The sequence below is a fragment of the Protopterus annectens genome, chromosome 12.part0 (genome assembly GCF_019279795.1).
Source record: "Protopterus annectens isolate FY-2018-M chromosome 12.part0, PAN1.0, whole genome shotgun sequence".
Classification (NCBI taxonomy): Eukaryota; Metazoa; Chordata; order Ceratodontiformes; family Protopteridae; genus Protopterus; species Protopterus annectens.
This window is the reverse complement of record NC_056746.1, coordinates 1,532,240,469-1,532,255,234: the sequence shown is the minus strand read 5'-3', so window position 1 is coordinate 1,532,255,234 and position 14,766 is coordinate 1,532,240,469. Positions and strand designations below refer to the sequence as shown.

Genomic DNA, 14,766 nt, shown 5'->3' with positions numbered 1-14,766 from the left:
TGCCTCAATTTGGCAACATCTATTAAAATATGGTTTTAAGTACATATTGCAAGGTGGATATATTCAAGTACTCAGAGGACTGGGGTCACATGGAGATCAAGAAACACTGGCAGACTCGAAGAAAAGGTAATCCTGACAGTAAGACACTTTCCAAGACACTAGATTAAAAAATACTCAGTACACAAAAAAAGTACACAACTTCTGTAATAAAATATGTTTTTAATAAGGAATGATATTAAATTGCAGTGCTTTACAGATCTTTCTTAAATCAAATTATGTGAACTGGTGTACATATAATGCTTTCAACCTGGTTTAGTTTAGATTAAAAATGAGATGATATACTTTACAGTTGCAAAAGAAAGCCTTCCACCTATTACAACATTTTATGCTGGAATCCTACATAATGACGTTGCCTTTTTACAAAAATAATTTGGAAAACAGGCTATTTGTCCTGCAGGTTAGAAGACAAACAACCCAAAGAACATCTTGATATACATTTAAGGCTTATTGCTTATGCAGCAAAGCTACAGTTCTCAGCAGGATAGAAGATTTCAGACAGATTAATATCTGGTTGGGAATAGTTACTGATTTTGAGAATTGTCAAAATTAAAGATTTAACGAACGAAAGAGCGCATATATGAAGATTGCTGACTACTAGATGCAGCTGGAAGATATAACAACCCAGTTTTATTATCCTTAACACAGCGTGACATGGCATCTTTGTAGTTGATCTTCTGTTTTGATACAGGATCTGTGATATCTGGAACATAATTACTTTCTTCCTTAATTATTCTGGCAGTTTCCTTGTCAATCATACCCCGTTTCACTGCATTATCAATATCAACACGGCCAGCTTTATTAGGGTCTACTAACCCCCCTGTCAAATATTGAGCCTGCAGGTAATGGAGAGCATTGTCTTGGGGCATCCAGCCCTTTTGAATAGCTTCCCCCACTGAAAGTCTTTGTTTGGTTACAGGATCTTCAACACCAGTGAAGGCCTTTTGAGCATTGATTAGCCTTTTCATTAGTGTGCTGTCTACTAGACCTTTTTCTGAAGCTTTATGGACAGAGTATCTTTCTTTTGTCGAAATGTCTACAATACCACCAGTGGCAGCCTGGGCTTCTAACAGCTTTTGGGCTGTTACTGGGTCGATCATCTTTTTTAGCAGCGCACTTCGTACTGAACACCTGGTATTCGTTGTACTGTCATGTATCCCTGCTATTGGATATGTATCATCACTTGGGGTGGCTGCTGAGGACTGATCAAAGAAATTCTGTCTTCTCTGAGTGGTTGGTGATGATAGCGGTGATCTGGGGGAAGAAAATCCAAATGAGAAGGATGAAGGCTTTTGTTCTCCTGCCACTAGGAGAGCAAATTCTGATATTGGGATCTTTCCATTTTTGTACATTTGGTATTCTTCTTTTGTAACCCTCCTGTCTCTCAGTGCATTGTCAATGGAGTACTGTTTGCCACTTTTCTTGTCTCGAAGTACTGTTGTTTCTCCATCTGGGCCAAGGGTAGTGATCTCTTCCCAATCACACTCAAGTTCTTGCAATTGAGTATACTGATTTCTGTCAATGAGCCCTCTCCTGTAGGCCTCATAAGGTGACATATCTTTGCCTGTGTCTGGATCTAGGATAGAAATTTTAGTAGAAAGGTTTGTTTCTCTCATCTGCATATCAGTTTGGCCTGAATCTTCTTTGCTGCATGCCAAATGAAGTTCTCTTGCAGCATTTTCTTTCTGGTAGATGATATCTTTTTCTTTAAGAATGTCTGACTCCAAAAGAGAAATTTCTGTCAGAAGCTGTTGTCTCCTCTGCTTGTCCTTTTCACTTTTCTCACTTCGGAGCTTTGATTCCTCCATAAAATGAATAGCAACATTTTGTTTCTGTCTCTCTAGTTCTTTTAGATCTCTTTCTATATTTGTCTTTTCCCACAGGATTCTTTCCTTTTCTTTGTTCAGATCTGCTTCCTCCCGTTTATAATTTTTAAATGTGTCATCAATCCTGTTGATTCTTTGATTTAGTCGTCGTATTTCTTGCTCAGCATCATGGACTCCTATTTTCTCTTTATTTAATATATCTCTAAGCTGATTACGCTCACTTTCTAGTACTCTGTCTTTTTCCACTCTGATAACCTCCTTATAAATTGTCTTCTCTTGGGACTTTTCTTTCTCTAGTATATCAATCCTGATCTGAAGGTTCCTGCATTCCCGTTCCAAATCTAAGATTCTGTTTTTCTCATTGTTATACTCTGTACGTAGGTTTTCTATAATTCTCTCAAGCTTTGGTTCTCTTTCTACTTTCACCACATTCTCTCTGACTATTTGTTCCTCTACTGGGGCAGGGCTGTCCTCTAGGTCTTTGATCCTTGTTCTGACTAACCTTAGCTCCTGCTCTACTGCCAGCTTCTTCATTCTTTCTCCTTCAAGATCAAGAATATTCTCCTTATCTTCAACCAATACCCTAAGTTGCTGAACTTCACGTTCCAGATTACGTCTCTTTCTCACTTCCTCATCCAAACTCTTATTTAGTCTATTGTGTTCTGCCAACAAACTTGGATCTTTCTGAAGTCGCACAACTTCTTGAATGACAACTTTTTCTTCTGGTTTCTTCCTTTCAAGTAGTAAATACTTATTCTGCAGAGTAAATACTGTTTCTTCAGTTTCTCTTCGTCTTTGTGATTCTTCACGCACTTCTTTCCTGAGGCGTTCGGCCTCTTTTTCCAGCATTGGGTCATTTTCATACTTAACTAGTTCCTTATTAACTAGCTTTGTTTCAACTTTGGCCCTTTCCCGTTTCCATTCATCCCTTTCATTACGTAACCTTAGTACCTGCTCATGGCATCTGTTCCAGCTATCTGTTATCTGTGTTTGTTGAAGTTTTAGCCTGTCAATTTCTTTAAGTATCTCTGGACTGCTTTCAAGCTTTACAACTTCTTGGACAACTTCTTTTTGCTCTACTCTTGGCTTTTGAGACCTAAGCTCTTCCAATTCTTTCCTTATTTTATCAATTTCTTTATCTAGCAATGATTTCTTCTCAGAAGACATCTGTAGCTCTCTTCTGATATTAGTAATTTCCATTTCTGTTTCTGGGGCAATATGAAACAGTTCGCTAATAACTTCCTTAATTTCAATCTTTTGTTTCTGGTTTTCTATAATGTTGTACCTGGTTCTTAAATCAGTTATTTCTCTTGAAAGCAAACTGCTTTTGTGTCTTTCTTCATCTAGAAGTGATTTCAATTTGCCAGCCTCCTGCAGTAGTACTGGATCCTGTTCCACTTTCTTTACTTCTTTAACAATAACCTTTGGCTCTGCTAGGCTTATCTGCCTCTCAACTTCCAGAATCCTGTTTCTCAGTGTAATTGTAGATTCTTCTAGAGTTCTTCTCTTCCTTATCTCATCATCAATTTGGGACTGGAGGGTCCTTGCTGACTGTAACATCTGTGGGTCTTTCTGCACCTTTACCACCTCTTTAACAACAACCCTTTCTTTGATATTTGGCTTCTTTTGCTCAAGAATTGTGACATCTGTTTGCAGATGCTCAAATTCTTTGAAAGATACTGCATTCTCATTTTTAAGTCTGTTAATTTCTGTTCTCAGGTTGGCAGCTTCTTTATCTAGAAGTGGGTCCTTCTCGATTTGTGTGACCTCCTTTGTGATGAGCTGTGGCTTGACTGCCTTCCGCTCATTCTCAAACAGAAGAATTTTATTATTCAGTGCTTGAATCTCTGCTTGGGTGTTAGCTTTTCTCTTGTATTCACTTTCAATTTTAGTTTTAAGGGAAGCTACTTCACTTTCCAGTTTTGGATCCCTGTAGTACTGCACAACTTCTTTCTCCTCAAATTTTTCAACTGGCCTTTGACTCCTCAGAAGCAACAGTTTTCTTCTGTTTTCATCTAGTGTCACTTGAACGTCATTAATCTTCCTTTTCTCCTCTTCCATCTGCTGCTTAAGGAGCTCAGTCTCTCTTGCTTTACTCTGTACATTCTCTGTATGAACATTCCTCTGCACAACAACATTGCTCACTTGATCTTCTTGCTTTAAAGTAGAAAGAAAGAGTATCATTATTCAATTCAGTGAATGCCATTATACCTGTTTATGAATAAATTGTTGTTTGGTCATTCAGCATATTTAAAGTCAGATGTGCATTACTGTCTCAAAATTAATCAGGAACAGTACATGACAACAGATGACCCTTCTGTTGTTGCATACAACAGTGATTTAAAAGTAAGTGTTCTCTGATTTTGTTGATTGTAAAAGAGATAGCAGGGAAGATTAAGACAATATGTTTTTGACACAGGAATTTTATCATAACAGAAATATTTATGAAAGCTTTAATCTGCACATTAAATCCCTGCAACTGAAGAAAAATACGAAACAAGCACTCTAAGAAAATTATTTTCATTCATGTTACTTACAAGTTCCTCATACTCTCATGTGAAAAACTGCAAAACTAGACCCCCCACCTTTTTATTTATTCTTACCCTGAAGTTGCACAGTTGCAGAGAAAAACATGCTTGTTTATTTAGAAACCATATGCTACCTTACCTCTATCAAACTGCATCCTTGATGTGAAAATAGATAAGTATGGTGGTAGGTGTCCCAGCCTTCACATGGGATAGGGCAGTCAAGCTTGCTTTTCCGTACAACGTATGGATGTGTGAGTGTGTGTGTATGTATCTAATATTATGCCTGACTTGCCCTAGGATTCAGAAATGTTATTGCCAGTGGTAATTCCATTTTAATGCTGATGGTAGCCTTTTCCAAATCAGAGATAGCCATATGGCAGTGCTTAAACTCGGTGAGGAACAGAAGGGCTGTCTCTCCAGTTACAGCAAGCTATTCTAGGGGAGCGGAATGTGATACTGTGTCATGTGCTCTCTTTTGTTAATACCTGTATCTTTTGGCTGCTTAAATCTTCACTGACAACCACATTAATTAAGAATGCCAAAAGGCTCACGGCCATGCACTGGTTTCAATTGTTGAGATTGCATTAGATTTAAGTGTTGTAGAGTTTGGCAGACTGGTAGCATTGGGGTGCATGTGTGTGTGTGGGCAAGGTTTGCCTGCCATACATCTACACTCCTCTTGACTAATGAGCAAATCCTGCAATATTGAGAAGAAGAACACTAGACACCAGGGACTTGTAAATATTACCCTAAGTCTATTTAGGTTTTGCAGCAAGAAAGATGGATGATTGGGGCCACTAGACACAAAGGAATTGGAAATAGTAGTCATGTAAAATGTTGATTGAACAACAAGTTTTGCAGCATGGAAGATATTAAGAACAATTAGAAGTATGAAATTCTAATGTCTGGTATTATTGATTAACTGTAATCATTCATGATTTATGAAAGATGGTGACAACATAAGAGGTTACATCACATATGTTCTATAAACTGAAGGCCATGTCAGAGGTATGGTGGTGCGTCTGTGTGTGTTGGCATGGGGTGGGGAGGAGGAAATGAATGAGGGGGTGCCAGTGCCAGTGAGATGCATAGGTTGCAGGTGGTGATTACTGCAGCAGGGTGCTTGTTAGTGTTTGCGCCAATCACTGAGTAATTCAGATACATGCAGTTTAACTGATACTGAGAGCTTTCTTTATTGCAGCTAATGTGTCTCACAATCACTGGTTTCCACAGTTATGTTAAAGGACCCTTTCTGCTGCAGTCTTACCACTTGTTTCTGAATTCTGGCCTCAGAGCAAATGCTTTCTGCTGTGCTGGTGGCTGTTATACGTTTTTCAAAGGTTCATAGGTTATTATTAGGCTAATTGCCCTTGTGGGCCATTTTAAGTTTAGACAATTACCCCATGTGAGAATCAAACTTTGCACTTTACATTTGTAAGGTAAATGCCTTCACCATTATGCCAGCCTCCCAACCTTTGTTTTCATCTTACTCATTTCCTGTCTCTTCCTAAACTGCTTTATTTTCTCTTTGTGGAGTTTGTACTTTCACTTTCTTCAGGAGATTACTTTTCCCTTAATGGATGCATTTTATGGTTCCTCCATAGGTTGTTGTTGTCTTTCAGCTTTTCCCGGTTAGGGGTCGCCACAGTGGAACTCCTGTCTGCTAATGATTGGCAGTAGATTTTCACGAATGCTGAGGTGCCAGCTTGATGTCCAACCTTCAACGAAGGCATGCCCATTTACGCTTGTCTTTCGAACGCCCACCCAATTGCGGGGAGGACATGCAGAGTCCACACAGAAGGCACTCCCCACACTCCAGCCGAGAATCGAACGGGAGAACCTCTTGCTGTGAGGCAACAATACTACCGCTGCACCACTGCACGTAAATTTGAGTTTTTAGTATTTTTATTACAGTAAAGTGCATTTATTTTGTGCCATAGCCATGATTCCCACTTTGTTCTCTTTCCTTTTTATTTTTATTTTTTATGCTAAATTAGTAATGAATTTGAGTTGTGGATGTGTATCTTTTGTGTTTATTGTTTTATGGGTTCATAGCTAAGCACTATAACAGTCCTTGTGGACCATTTTAAGCCTAGCCAATTTCCCTTTTGGTGCTTGAATTAACATATCCCATTTGGTTAGAAATTGGCTTTACCCATCCCATGGACGATAATTATATATTATCCCTAGTGAGAATAACTGGGATCATACCACAGATAATTTTAGGGGACCCATGCATGGGATAATGCATTTAGGAATTGCCTGTGTCCATTAGTAGTTCTGGGACAGTTCTGGGATAAATTTCCCATTACTCATCCATAGATGCAGATTCTTCCTCTAGACTTACTCTGATTCATTGTCGGGGCCAGTGAGGAGACTGAGGCTTCCTATTGCAGCATCACATTGCTGAAGGGGTTATTTTTGTATATGGCTTAGTCTCTCCATTCCCTGTCTTTGGGTGGATTTGCACAGGAATGTGCTGATGTATTGTCTTGCCTCTGTAGTGACTCAGCCAAGGACTCCTGCCTGCACTCATCTTAGGCGGGTCTATATTAAAACGATAAAAGTTCATAATTTCGAACGCTCATGAGAGTGGAAATTCAGGAACTCGATGTTGTTATTTTTTGATTGCAGTACAGTGAAGATCGGAATATTTGCCCTTTCCTCACTGTATATATTTAGTGGGAAGTGTGGGGGACACAGCCCTCCACAATAGCAATTTCAAGTTCTTGAATTTCCACTTGTGAGCGTTCGAAATTCTAAACTTTCATTGTTTTAATATAGACCCATCTTAGGCAACACCTCTTTATAAGTCCCCAGGACAGTTTTGGTATAAAGTTTCATAGATTTAGTGCATCAGGTCAAAGATGTGTTTTTTGTTGAGTTGTATTAGTTTGAATGCTGCTTTACTGGTGGTTGGACTGTGTCTTTGACATGTTTCAGTTGGTAGCAGTTTGCACTATAAGTGAATGGATTTGTATCACTCATTCCTGCTGTTAAATTTATGAGTGGTGGCTTTAGGCTTAGGGTCATGGACTGAGTAAGAGCTTTAGATAGGGGAGTCAAAGTGTTAGGGGAGGGGAGTTTTAGGGCTGGGGAGAAATCAGGCAGGTTAAGTTTAGGGAGTGGGAAGGGAGTTTTAGAGTTGGGGCATGACTGGGGACTTCAGGTTTAGGGAGCTGACGGGGAGTCTTAGCGTTAAGGAGTGATCAGGGACTTTAAGTTTAGGGAGCATTAGGGGAGTCTTAAGGTTAGTGAACAATCAGAGAGTTTAAGGTTCATAGGTTTATAGGTACTTACTAGGCTATTAGTCTGTGGGGATTCTTAGAAACCTAGCCGTGCATTCTCAAGAAGTTTTATTTCTTATATTTCAAGTACAGATAACCTAGGGTCCTTGTATTTTAAGTATGACTAACCTAGATTCAAGCAGACATTTACATGTTACCCCTATCCATAAAGGACAAAGGTTCCAAACCCAGAGTTTCTTATCCACTCATCTGGATTAAGTTTGGTGAGAGTAAGAGACGTACTTTGCTTTATGTGGAGAGGAAGACAATTTCTGAGAAGTTATATTCTCTGGGACACATATATAGACCTCCAACATGTTATGTTATGCTGCAGAAGAGATTTAAGATCTCTTGAGCAGGTGTTTAACTTCCATTGGACTTGAGGATGTATAGTAGGTCTGAAAGGATGGGATTGAATGAGTTTCTGTAAGCAAGGCAGAGATCACCTGTCAGTAGTCTGTAAGATACCAAGAAGAGAGACAGGGCTTTGAGATGGTCAGTGTAGCTTTTATAATTTAGGCCATTGATTGTCTTGGTGAGAAAGCATTGTGGTCATTCATGTACTGTCAAGATTTGGGCAGGTACATACCAAATGTGGCCTTATACTCAATGATTGGCCTAATAAGTTCTGAATACAGAAGACTGATCGGAACCCTTGACCTGGACACCATACCCTTATTAATAGACTATGAAATGAAAAAAGTATTTCTTACAATAGTGGAATAGTGGATGCATGCTGAATGAAGAACAGCTCACTGTCTGCATAGGTTCCAAAATCCCTAACTACTAGATCAATTTTCAGGGTTATGTTGTTGATGTAATAGTTACTAGGGATGTCATCCTTGTCAAAGGATATTATACATTTTTGGCATTTAGTTTATACATCGATTTTAACGCCAGCTATTTGTTTGGGAAAGGCCTTCTGGGACGAGCTTGTTGTCTTCTGAAGAGTTTATAATGGGACCGGGTTTACAGTCATCAGCAAATTTGATCAACCTTAACCCATTAACCTTAGCTTTATTATTGGATGGCACAGTGGTGCAGCGGTAGCATTGTCACCTCACAGCAAGAGGTTCTCCGGTTCAATTCTCAGCTGCGGTGCCTTGTGTGCGGAGTCTGCATGTCCTCCCTACGTTCATGTGGGTTTCCTCCAGGTGCTCCAGTTTCCTCCCACATTACAAAGACATGCATCAACAAATGTTAAATAAATAATAAATAAATATTATCTGAGAAGTAACTGCCAAGGGAGAGTGGCCCAAGGACTGAAACGTGGGGTATAAGGTTATTTATAGCTTTTTTTGAGGAAGTAGAGCCTCCCACCCTAATTTCTTGGATTGTATTAGTGAGCCATTTTGCTATACAATGAGTTGCATAGGGATTTACATTTAGTTGAGTGAGATTATCAACTATAAGTGAGTGTATGATGGTGTCAAACACCTTTGAGAAGTCTAGCTATGCAGTGTTTACTGATTTACCCTCATCCATTGCTTCAATAGCCTTCTTGAAGAAGTTGGCCAGGTTAAGTAGGCAGGATCTTTTATTAATTCTATAATGATCCTTTCCATAGCCTTACAGATGCGGATGGCCAGACTTATGAGTCAGTTACCACCTCACCTTTGTGCAGGAGGATAACTGTTGCTGCTCTCTGTTCATCCAATACAAAGTCTGTTTGGAGGCATATATTGAAAAACATCCATAGGGGGTTTGATGGGTCCTGTTTCAGGCCTGCAAGTCGACATCCCAGTGTGTTATCTAGACCTACAGAAGTGGTGTTCTTGGCCTTGGATAGTGCTTTGAGGAGATGTTCTTGGGAGAGATTTGAAGGGAGTGTGGATGCTGGTAGGTGATCTGGGAAAGTGGGGGGGGGGCGGGGTTAGGGCTAAATTTATCCAGTAGTAGATTGGCTATGTCCTCTATGTGATATAATTTACTATTAGCTCTCTGTATTGCATAACATTGTTTCTGTAGTTTATAAGATAGTTGAAGATTGTTACTACATATAACATTATGCATAAATCCTTAGCCTGTCCTGCCATATGTTCCATTCTCAACAGCTATCATCCTAACAGATGTGTATGATCTCGTAGCAAACTACTCCTTTCTGTCCATAAAACAAATAAATCTCTTGGACAGCTTATACTGTTATGCAGTAGCCAAATGCTGGAACTCTTTACCTTTGACACTTAGATCAAACTTTAACCTTTGCTCTTTCAAAGCAACACTAAAAGAATTCCTGCCAAAGTCTTGGCTCTTCTTGCACTACTCCTGGATAAACCTGCTACTGAATCTGTCCACCTGCATACATATCTTAATCCAGATTTTCATGTCTGTTATCTCATAACTCTTATAGTTTCATAGGTTCATAGATAAGGATTAGGCTAGCTGACCCTGCAGGCCATTTTTAAGCCTAGCCATTTTTTTTTTTTTTTTTTTTTTTTTTTTTTTGTGTGCTTGAAATAACCTGTTCCATTTGGTTATTGATTAGGCTAACTGACCTTATGGGCTATTTTAAGTTTAGACAATTACCCCATGTGAGAATCAAACTTTGCACTTCACATTTGTAAGGTAAATGCTTTCACCATTATGCCAGCCTCCCAACCTTTGTTTTCATCTTACTCTTTTCCTGTCTCTTCCTAAACTGCTTTATTTTCTCTTTGTGGAGTTTGTACTTTCACTTTCTTCAGGAGATTACTTTTCCCTTAATGGATGCATTTTATGGTTCCTCCATAGGTAATGCATGTAAATTTAAGTTTTTAGTATTTTTATTACAGTAAAGTGCATTTATTTTGTGCCATAGCCATGATTCCCACTTTGTTCTCTTTCCTTTTTATTTTTATTTTTTATGCTAAATTATTAATGAATTTGAGTTGGAGATGTGCATTTTTTCTGTTTGATTTTTTTATGGGTTCATAGGTAAGCACTATAACAGTCCTTGTGGACCATTTTAAGCCTAGCCAATTTCCCTTTTGGTGCTTGAATTAACCTATCCCATTTGGTTAGAGATTGGCTTTACCCATCCCATGGACGATAATTATATATTATCCATAGTGAGAATAACTGGGATCATACCACAGATAATTTTAGGGGACTCATGCATGGAATAATGCATTTAGGAGCTGCCTGTGTCCATTAGTAGTACTGGGGACAGTCCTGGGATAAATTTTCCATTACTCATCCATAGATGCAGATTCTTCCTCCAGACTTACTCTGATTCATTGTCGGGGCCAGTGAGGAGACTGAGGCTTCCTATTTTAGCATCATATTGCTGAAGGGGTTATTTTTGTATATGGCTTAGTCTCTCCATTCCCTGTCTTTGGGTGGATTTGCACAGGAATGTGCTGGTGTATTGTCTTGCCTCTGTGGTGACTCAGCCAAGGACTCCTGCCTACACTCATCTTAGGCGGGTCTATATTAAAATGATGAAAGTTCAGAATTTCAACGCTCATATGAGTGGAAATTCAGGAACTAGATGTTATTTTTTGATTGCAGTACAGTGAAGATCGGAATATTTGCCCTTTCCTCACTGTAGTGCGGTCTCGGAGCTGGAATATATATATATTTAGTGGGAGGTGTGGGGGGCACAGCCCTCGACAATAGCAATTTCGAGTTCTTGAATTTCCACTTGTGAGCATTCAAAATTCTAAACTTTCATAGTTTTAATATAGACCCGTCTTAGGCAACACCTCTCTATAAGTCCCCATCCTCTGCCAGTAATCACTCTGAGGGAACATACAACTGTGCACCCTGCTCTCCAAGAAAGGCACATCCGTCCTTCCCCTGCTGGTGCCTCAGACACCTGAGCTGCTAAATGAACTATGGTCACCTGGGCTATAGTCCAGTTTATCCCTTTACATCATGGCGCTGATTGTTGTTTTTTTTTTTTGCTTTTGGAGTATTTCTGTGCATCTTTCCCTTCTAAATGTCTTTTCAAGATGGTGGCAGTTTGTGGAATTTTAAATCCTATGAGACAGTAGAGATCTGAGAGTGAATATGAGGTTAAGACAACCTGCACTAGCTTTATCCCATGCATAAAACAGATTTGATGCCAGCTGGCTTATAATATGAATGGTCAGTTTTGGTATAAAGTTTCATAGATTTAGTGCATCAGGTCAAAGATACATTTTTTGTTGAGTTGTATTAGTTTGAATGCTGCTTTACTGGTGGTTGGACTGTGTCTTTGACATGTTTCGGTTGGTAGCAGTTTGCACTATAAGTGAATGGATTTGTATCACTCATTCCTGCTGTTAAATTTATGAGTGGTGGCTTTAGGCTTAGGGTCATGGACTGAGTAAGAGCTTTAGATAGGGGAGTCAAAGTGTTAGGGGAGGGGAGTTTTAGGGCTGGGGAGAAATCAGGCAGGTTAAGTTTAGGGAGTGGGAAGGGAGTCTTAGAGTTGGGGCATGACTGGGGACTTCAGGTTTAGGGAGCTGACAGGGAGTCTTAGGGTTAAGGAGTGATCAGGGACTTTAAGTTTAGGGAGCATTAGGGGAGTCTTAAGGTTAGTGAACAATCAGAGAGTTTAAGGTTCATAGGTTTATAGGTACTTACTAGGCCATTAGTCTGTGAGGATTTTTAGAAACCTAGCCATGCATTCTCAAGAAGATTTATTTCTTATATTTCAAGTACAGATAACCTAGGGTCCTTGTATTTTAAGTATGACTAACCTAAAGTTGAGCAGACATTTACATGTTACCCCTATCCATAAAGGACAAAGGTTACAAACCCAGAGTTTCTCATCCACTCATCTGGATTACGTTTGGACAGAGTAAGAGACATTCTTTGCTTTATGTGGAGAGGAAGACAATTTCTGAGAAGTTATATTCTCTGGGACACATATATAGACCTCCAACATGTTATGTTATGCTGCAGAAGAGATTTAAGATCTCTTGAGCAGGTGTTTAACTTCCATTGGACTTGAGGATGTATAGTAGGTCTGAAAGGATGGGATTGAATGAGTTTCTGTAAGCAAGGCAGAGATCACCTGTCAGTAGTCTGTAAGATACCAAGAAGAGAGACAGGGCTTTGAGATGGTCAGTGTAGCTTTTATAATTTAGGCCATTGATTGTCTTGGTGAGAAAGCATTGTGGTCATTCATGTACTGTCAAGATTTGGGCAGGTACATACCAAATATGGCCTTATACTCAATGATTGGCCTAATAAGTTCTGAATACAGAAGACTGATCGGATCCCTTGACCTGGACACCATACCCTTATTAATAGACTATGAAATGAAAAAAGTATTTCTTACAATAGTGGATGCATGCTGAATGAAGAACAGCTCACTGTCTGCATAGGTTCCAAAATCCCTAACTACTAGATCAATTTTCAGGGTTATGTTGTTGATGTAATAGTTACTAGGGATGTCATCCTTGTCAAAGGATATTATACATTTTTGGCATTTAGTTTATACATCGATTTTAACGCCAGCTATTTGTTTGGGAAAGGCCTTCTGGGACGAGCTTGTTGTCTTCTGAAGAGTTTATAATGGGACCGGGTTTACAGTCATCAGCAAATTTGATCAACCTTAACCCATTAACCTTAGCTTTATTATTGGATGGCACAGTGGTGCAGCGGTAGCATTGTCACCTCACAGCAAGAGGTTCTCCAGTTCAATTCTCAGCTGCGGTGCCTTGTGTGCGGAGTCTGCATGTCCTCCCTACGTTCGTGTGGGTTTCCTCCAGGTGCTCCAGTTTCCTCCCACATTACAAAGACATGCATCAACAAATGTTAAATAAATAATAAATAAATATTATCTGAGAAGTAACTGCCAAGGGAGAGTGGCCCAAGGACTGAAATGTGGGGTATAAGGTTATTTATAGCTTTTTTTGAGGAAGTAGAGCCTCCCACCCTAATTTCTTGGATTGTATTAGTGAGCCATTTTGCTATACAATGAGTTGCATAGGGATTTACATTTAGTTGAGTGAGATTATCAACTATAAGTGAGTGTATGATGGTGTCAAACACCTTTGAGAAGTCTAGCTATGCAGTGTTTACTGATTTACCCTCATCCATTGCTTCAATAGCCTTCTTGAAGAAGTTGGCCAGGTTAAGTAGGCAGGATCTTTTATTAATTCTATAATGATCCTTTCCATAGCCTTACAGATGTGGATGGCCAGACTTATGAGTCAGTTACCACCTCACCTTTGTGCAGGAGGATAACTGTTGCTGCTCTCTGTTCATCCAATACAAAGTCTGTTTGGAGGCATATATTGAAAAACATCCATAGGGGGTTTGATGGGTCCTGTTTCAGGCCTGCAAGTCGACATCCCAGTGTGTTATCTAGACCTACAGAAGTGGTGTTCTTGGCCTTGGATAGTGCTTTGAGGAGATGTTCTTGGGAGAGATTTGAAGGGAGTGTGGATGCTGGTAGGTGATCTGGGAAAGTGGGGGGGGGGGGGAGGTTAGGGCTACATTTATCCAGTAGTAGATTGGCTATGTCCTCTATGTGATATAATTTACTATTAGCTCTCTGTATTGCATAACATTGTTTCTGTAGTTTATAAGATAGTTGAAGATTGTTACTACATATAACATTATGCATAAATCCTTAGCCTGTCCTGCCCTATGTTCCATTCTCAACAGCTATCATCCTAACAGATGTGTATGATCTCGTAGCAAACTACTCCTTTCTGTCCATAAAACAAATAAATCTCTTGGACAGCTTATACTGTTATGCAGTAGCCAAATGCTGGAACTCTTTACCTTTGACATTTAGATCAAACTTTAACCTTTGCTCTTTCAAAGCAACACTAAAAGAATTCCTGCCAAAGTCTTGGCTCTTCTTGCACTACTCCTGGATAAACCTGCTACTGAATCTGTCCACCTGCATACATATCTTAATCCAGATTTTCATGTCTGTTATCTCATAACTCTTATAGTTTCATAGGTTCATAGATAAGGATTAGGCTAGCTGACCCTGCAGGCCATTTTTAAGCCTAGCCATTTTTTTTTTTTGTGTACTTGAAATAACCTGTTCCATTTGGTTATTGATTAGGCTAACTGACCTTATGGGCTATTTTAAGTTTAGACAATTACCCCATGTGAGAATCAAACTTTGCACTTCACATT

The 14,766-nt window shown here is 39.4% G+C and overlaps 1 protein-coding gene across 1 annotated transcript in view; it reads right to left on the bottom strand.

The window, feature by feature from the left end:
- Positions 1-202: 202 nt before the first annotated feature.
- The window catches only part of EVPL (envoplakin), a 231,892-nt gene continuing 217,328 nt past the window's right edge, over positions 203-14,766 (bottom strand). Inside the window, exon 22 of the mRNA XM_044090500.1 lies at positions 203-4,040. Within this exon, the coding sequence (XP_043946435.1) occupies positions 615-4,040 (3,426 nt within the window). The 3' untranslated portion in view covers positions 203-614. The remainder of the gene's footprint in view (positions 4,041-14,766) is intronic.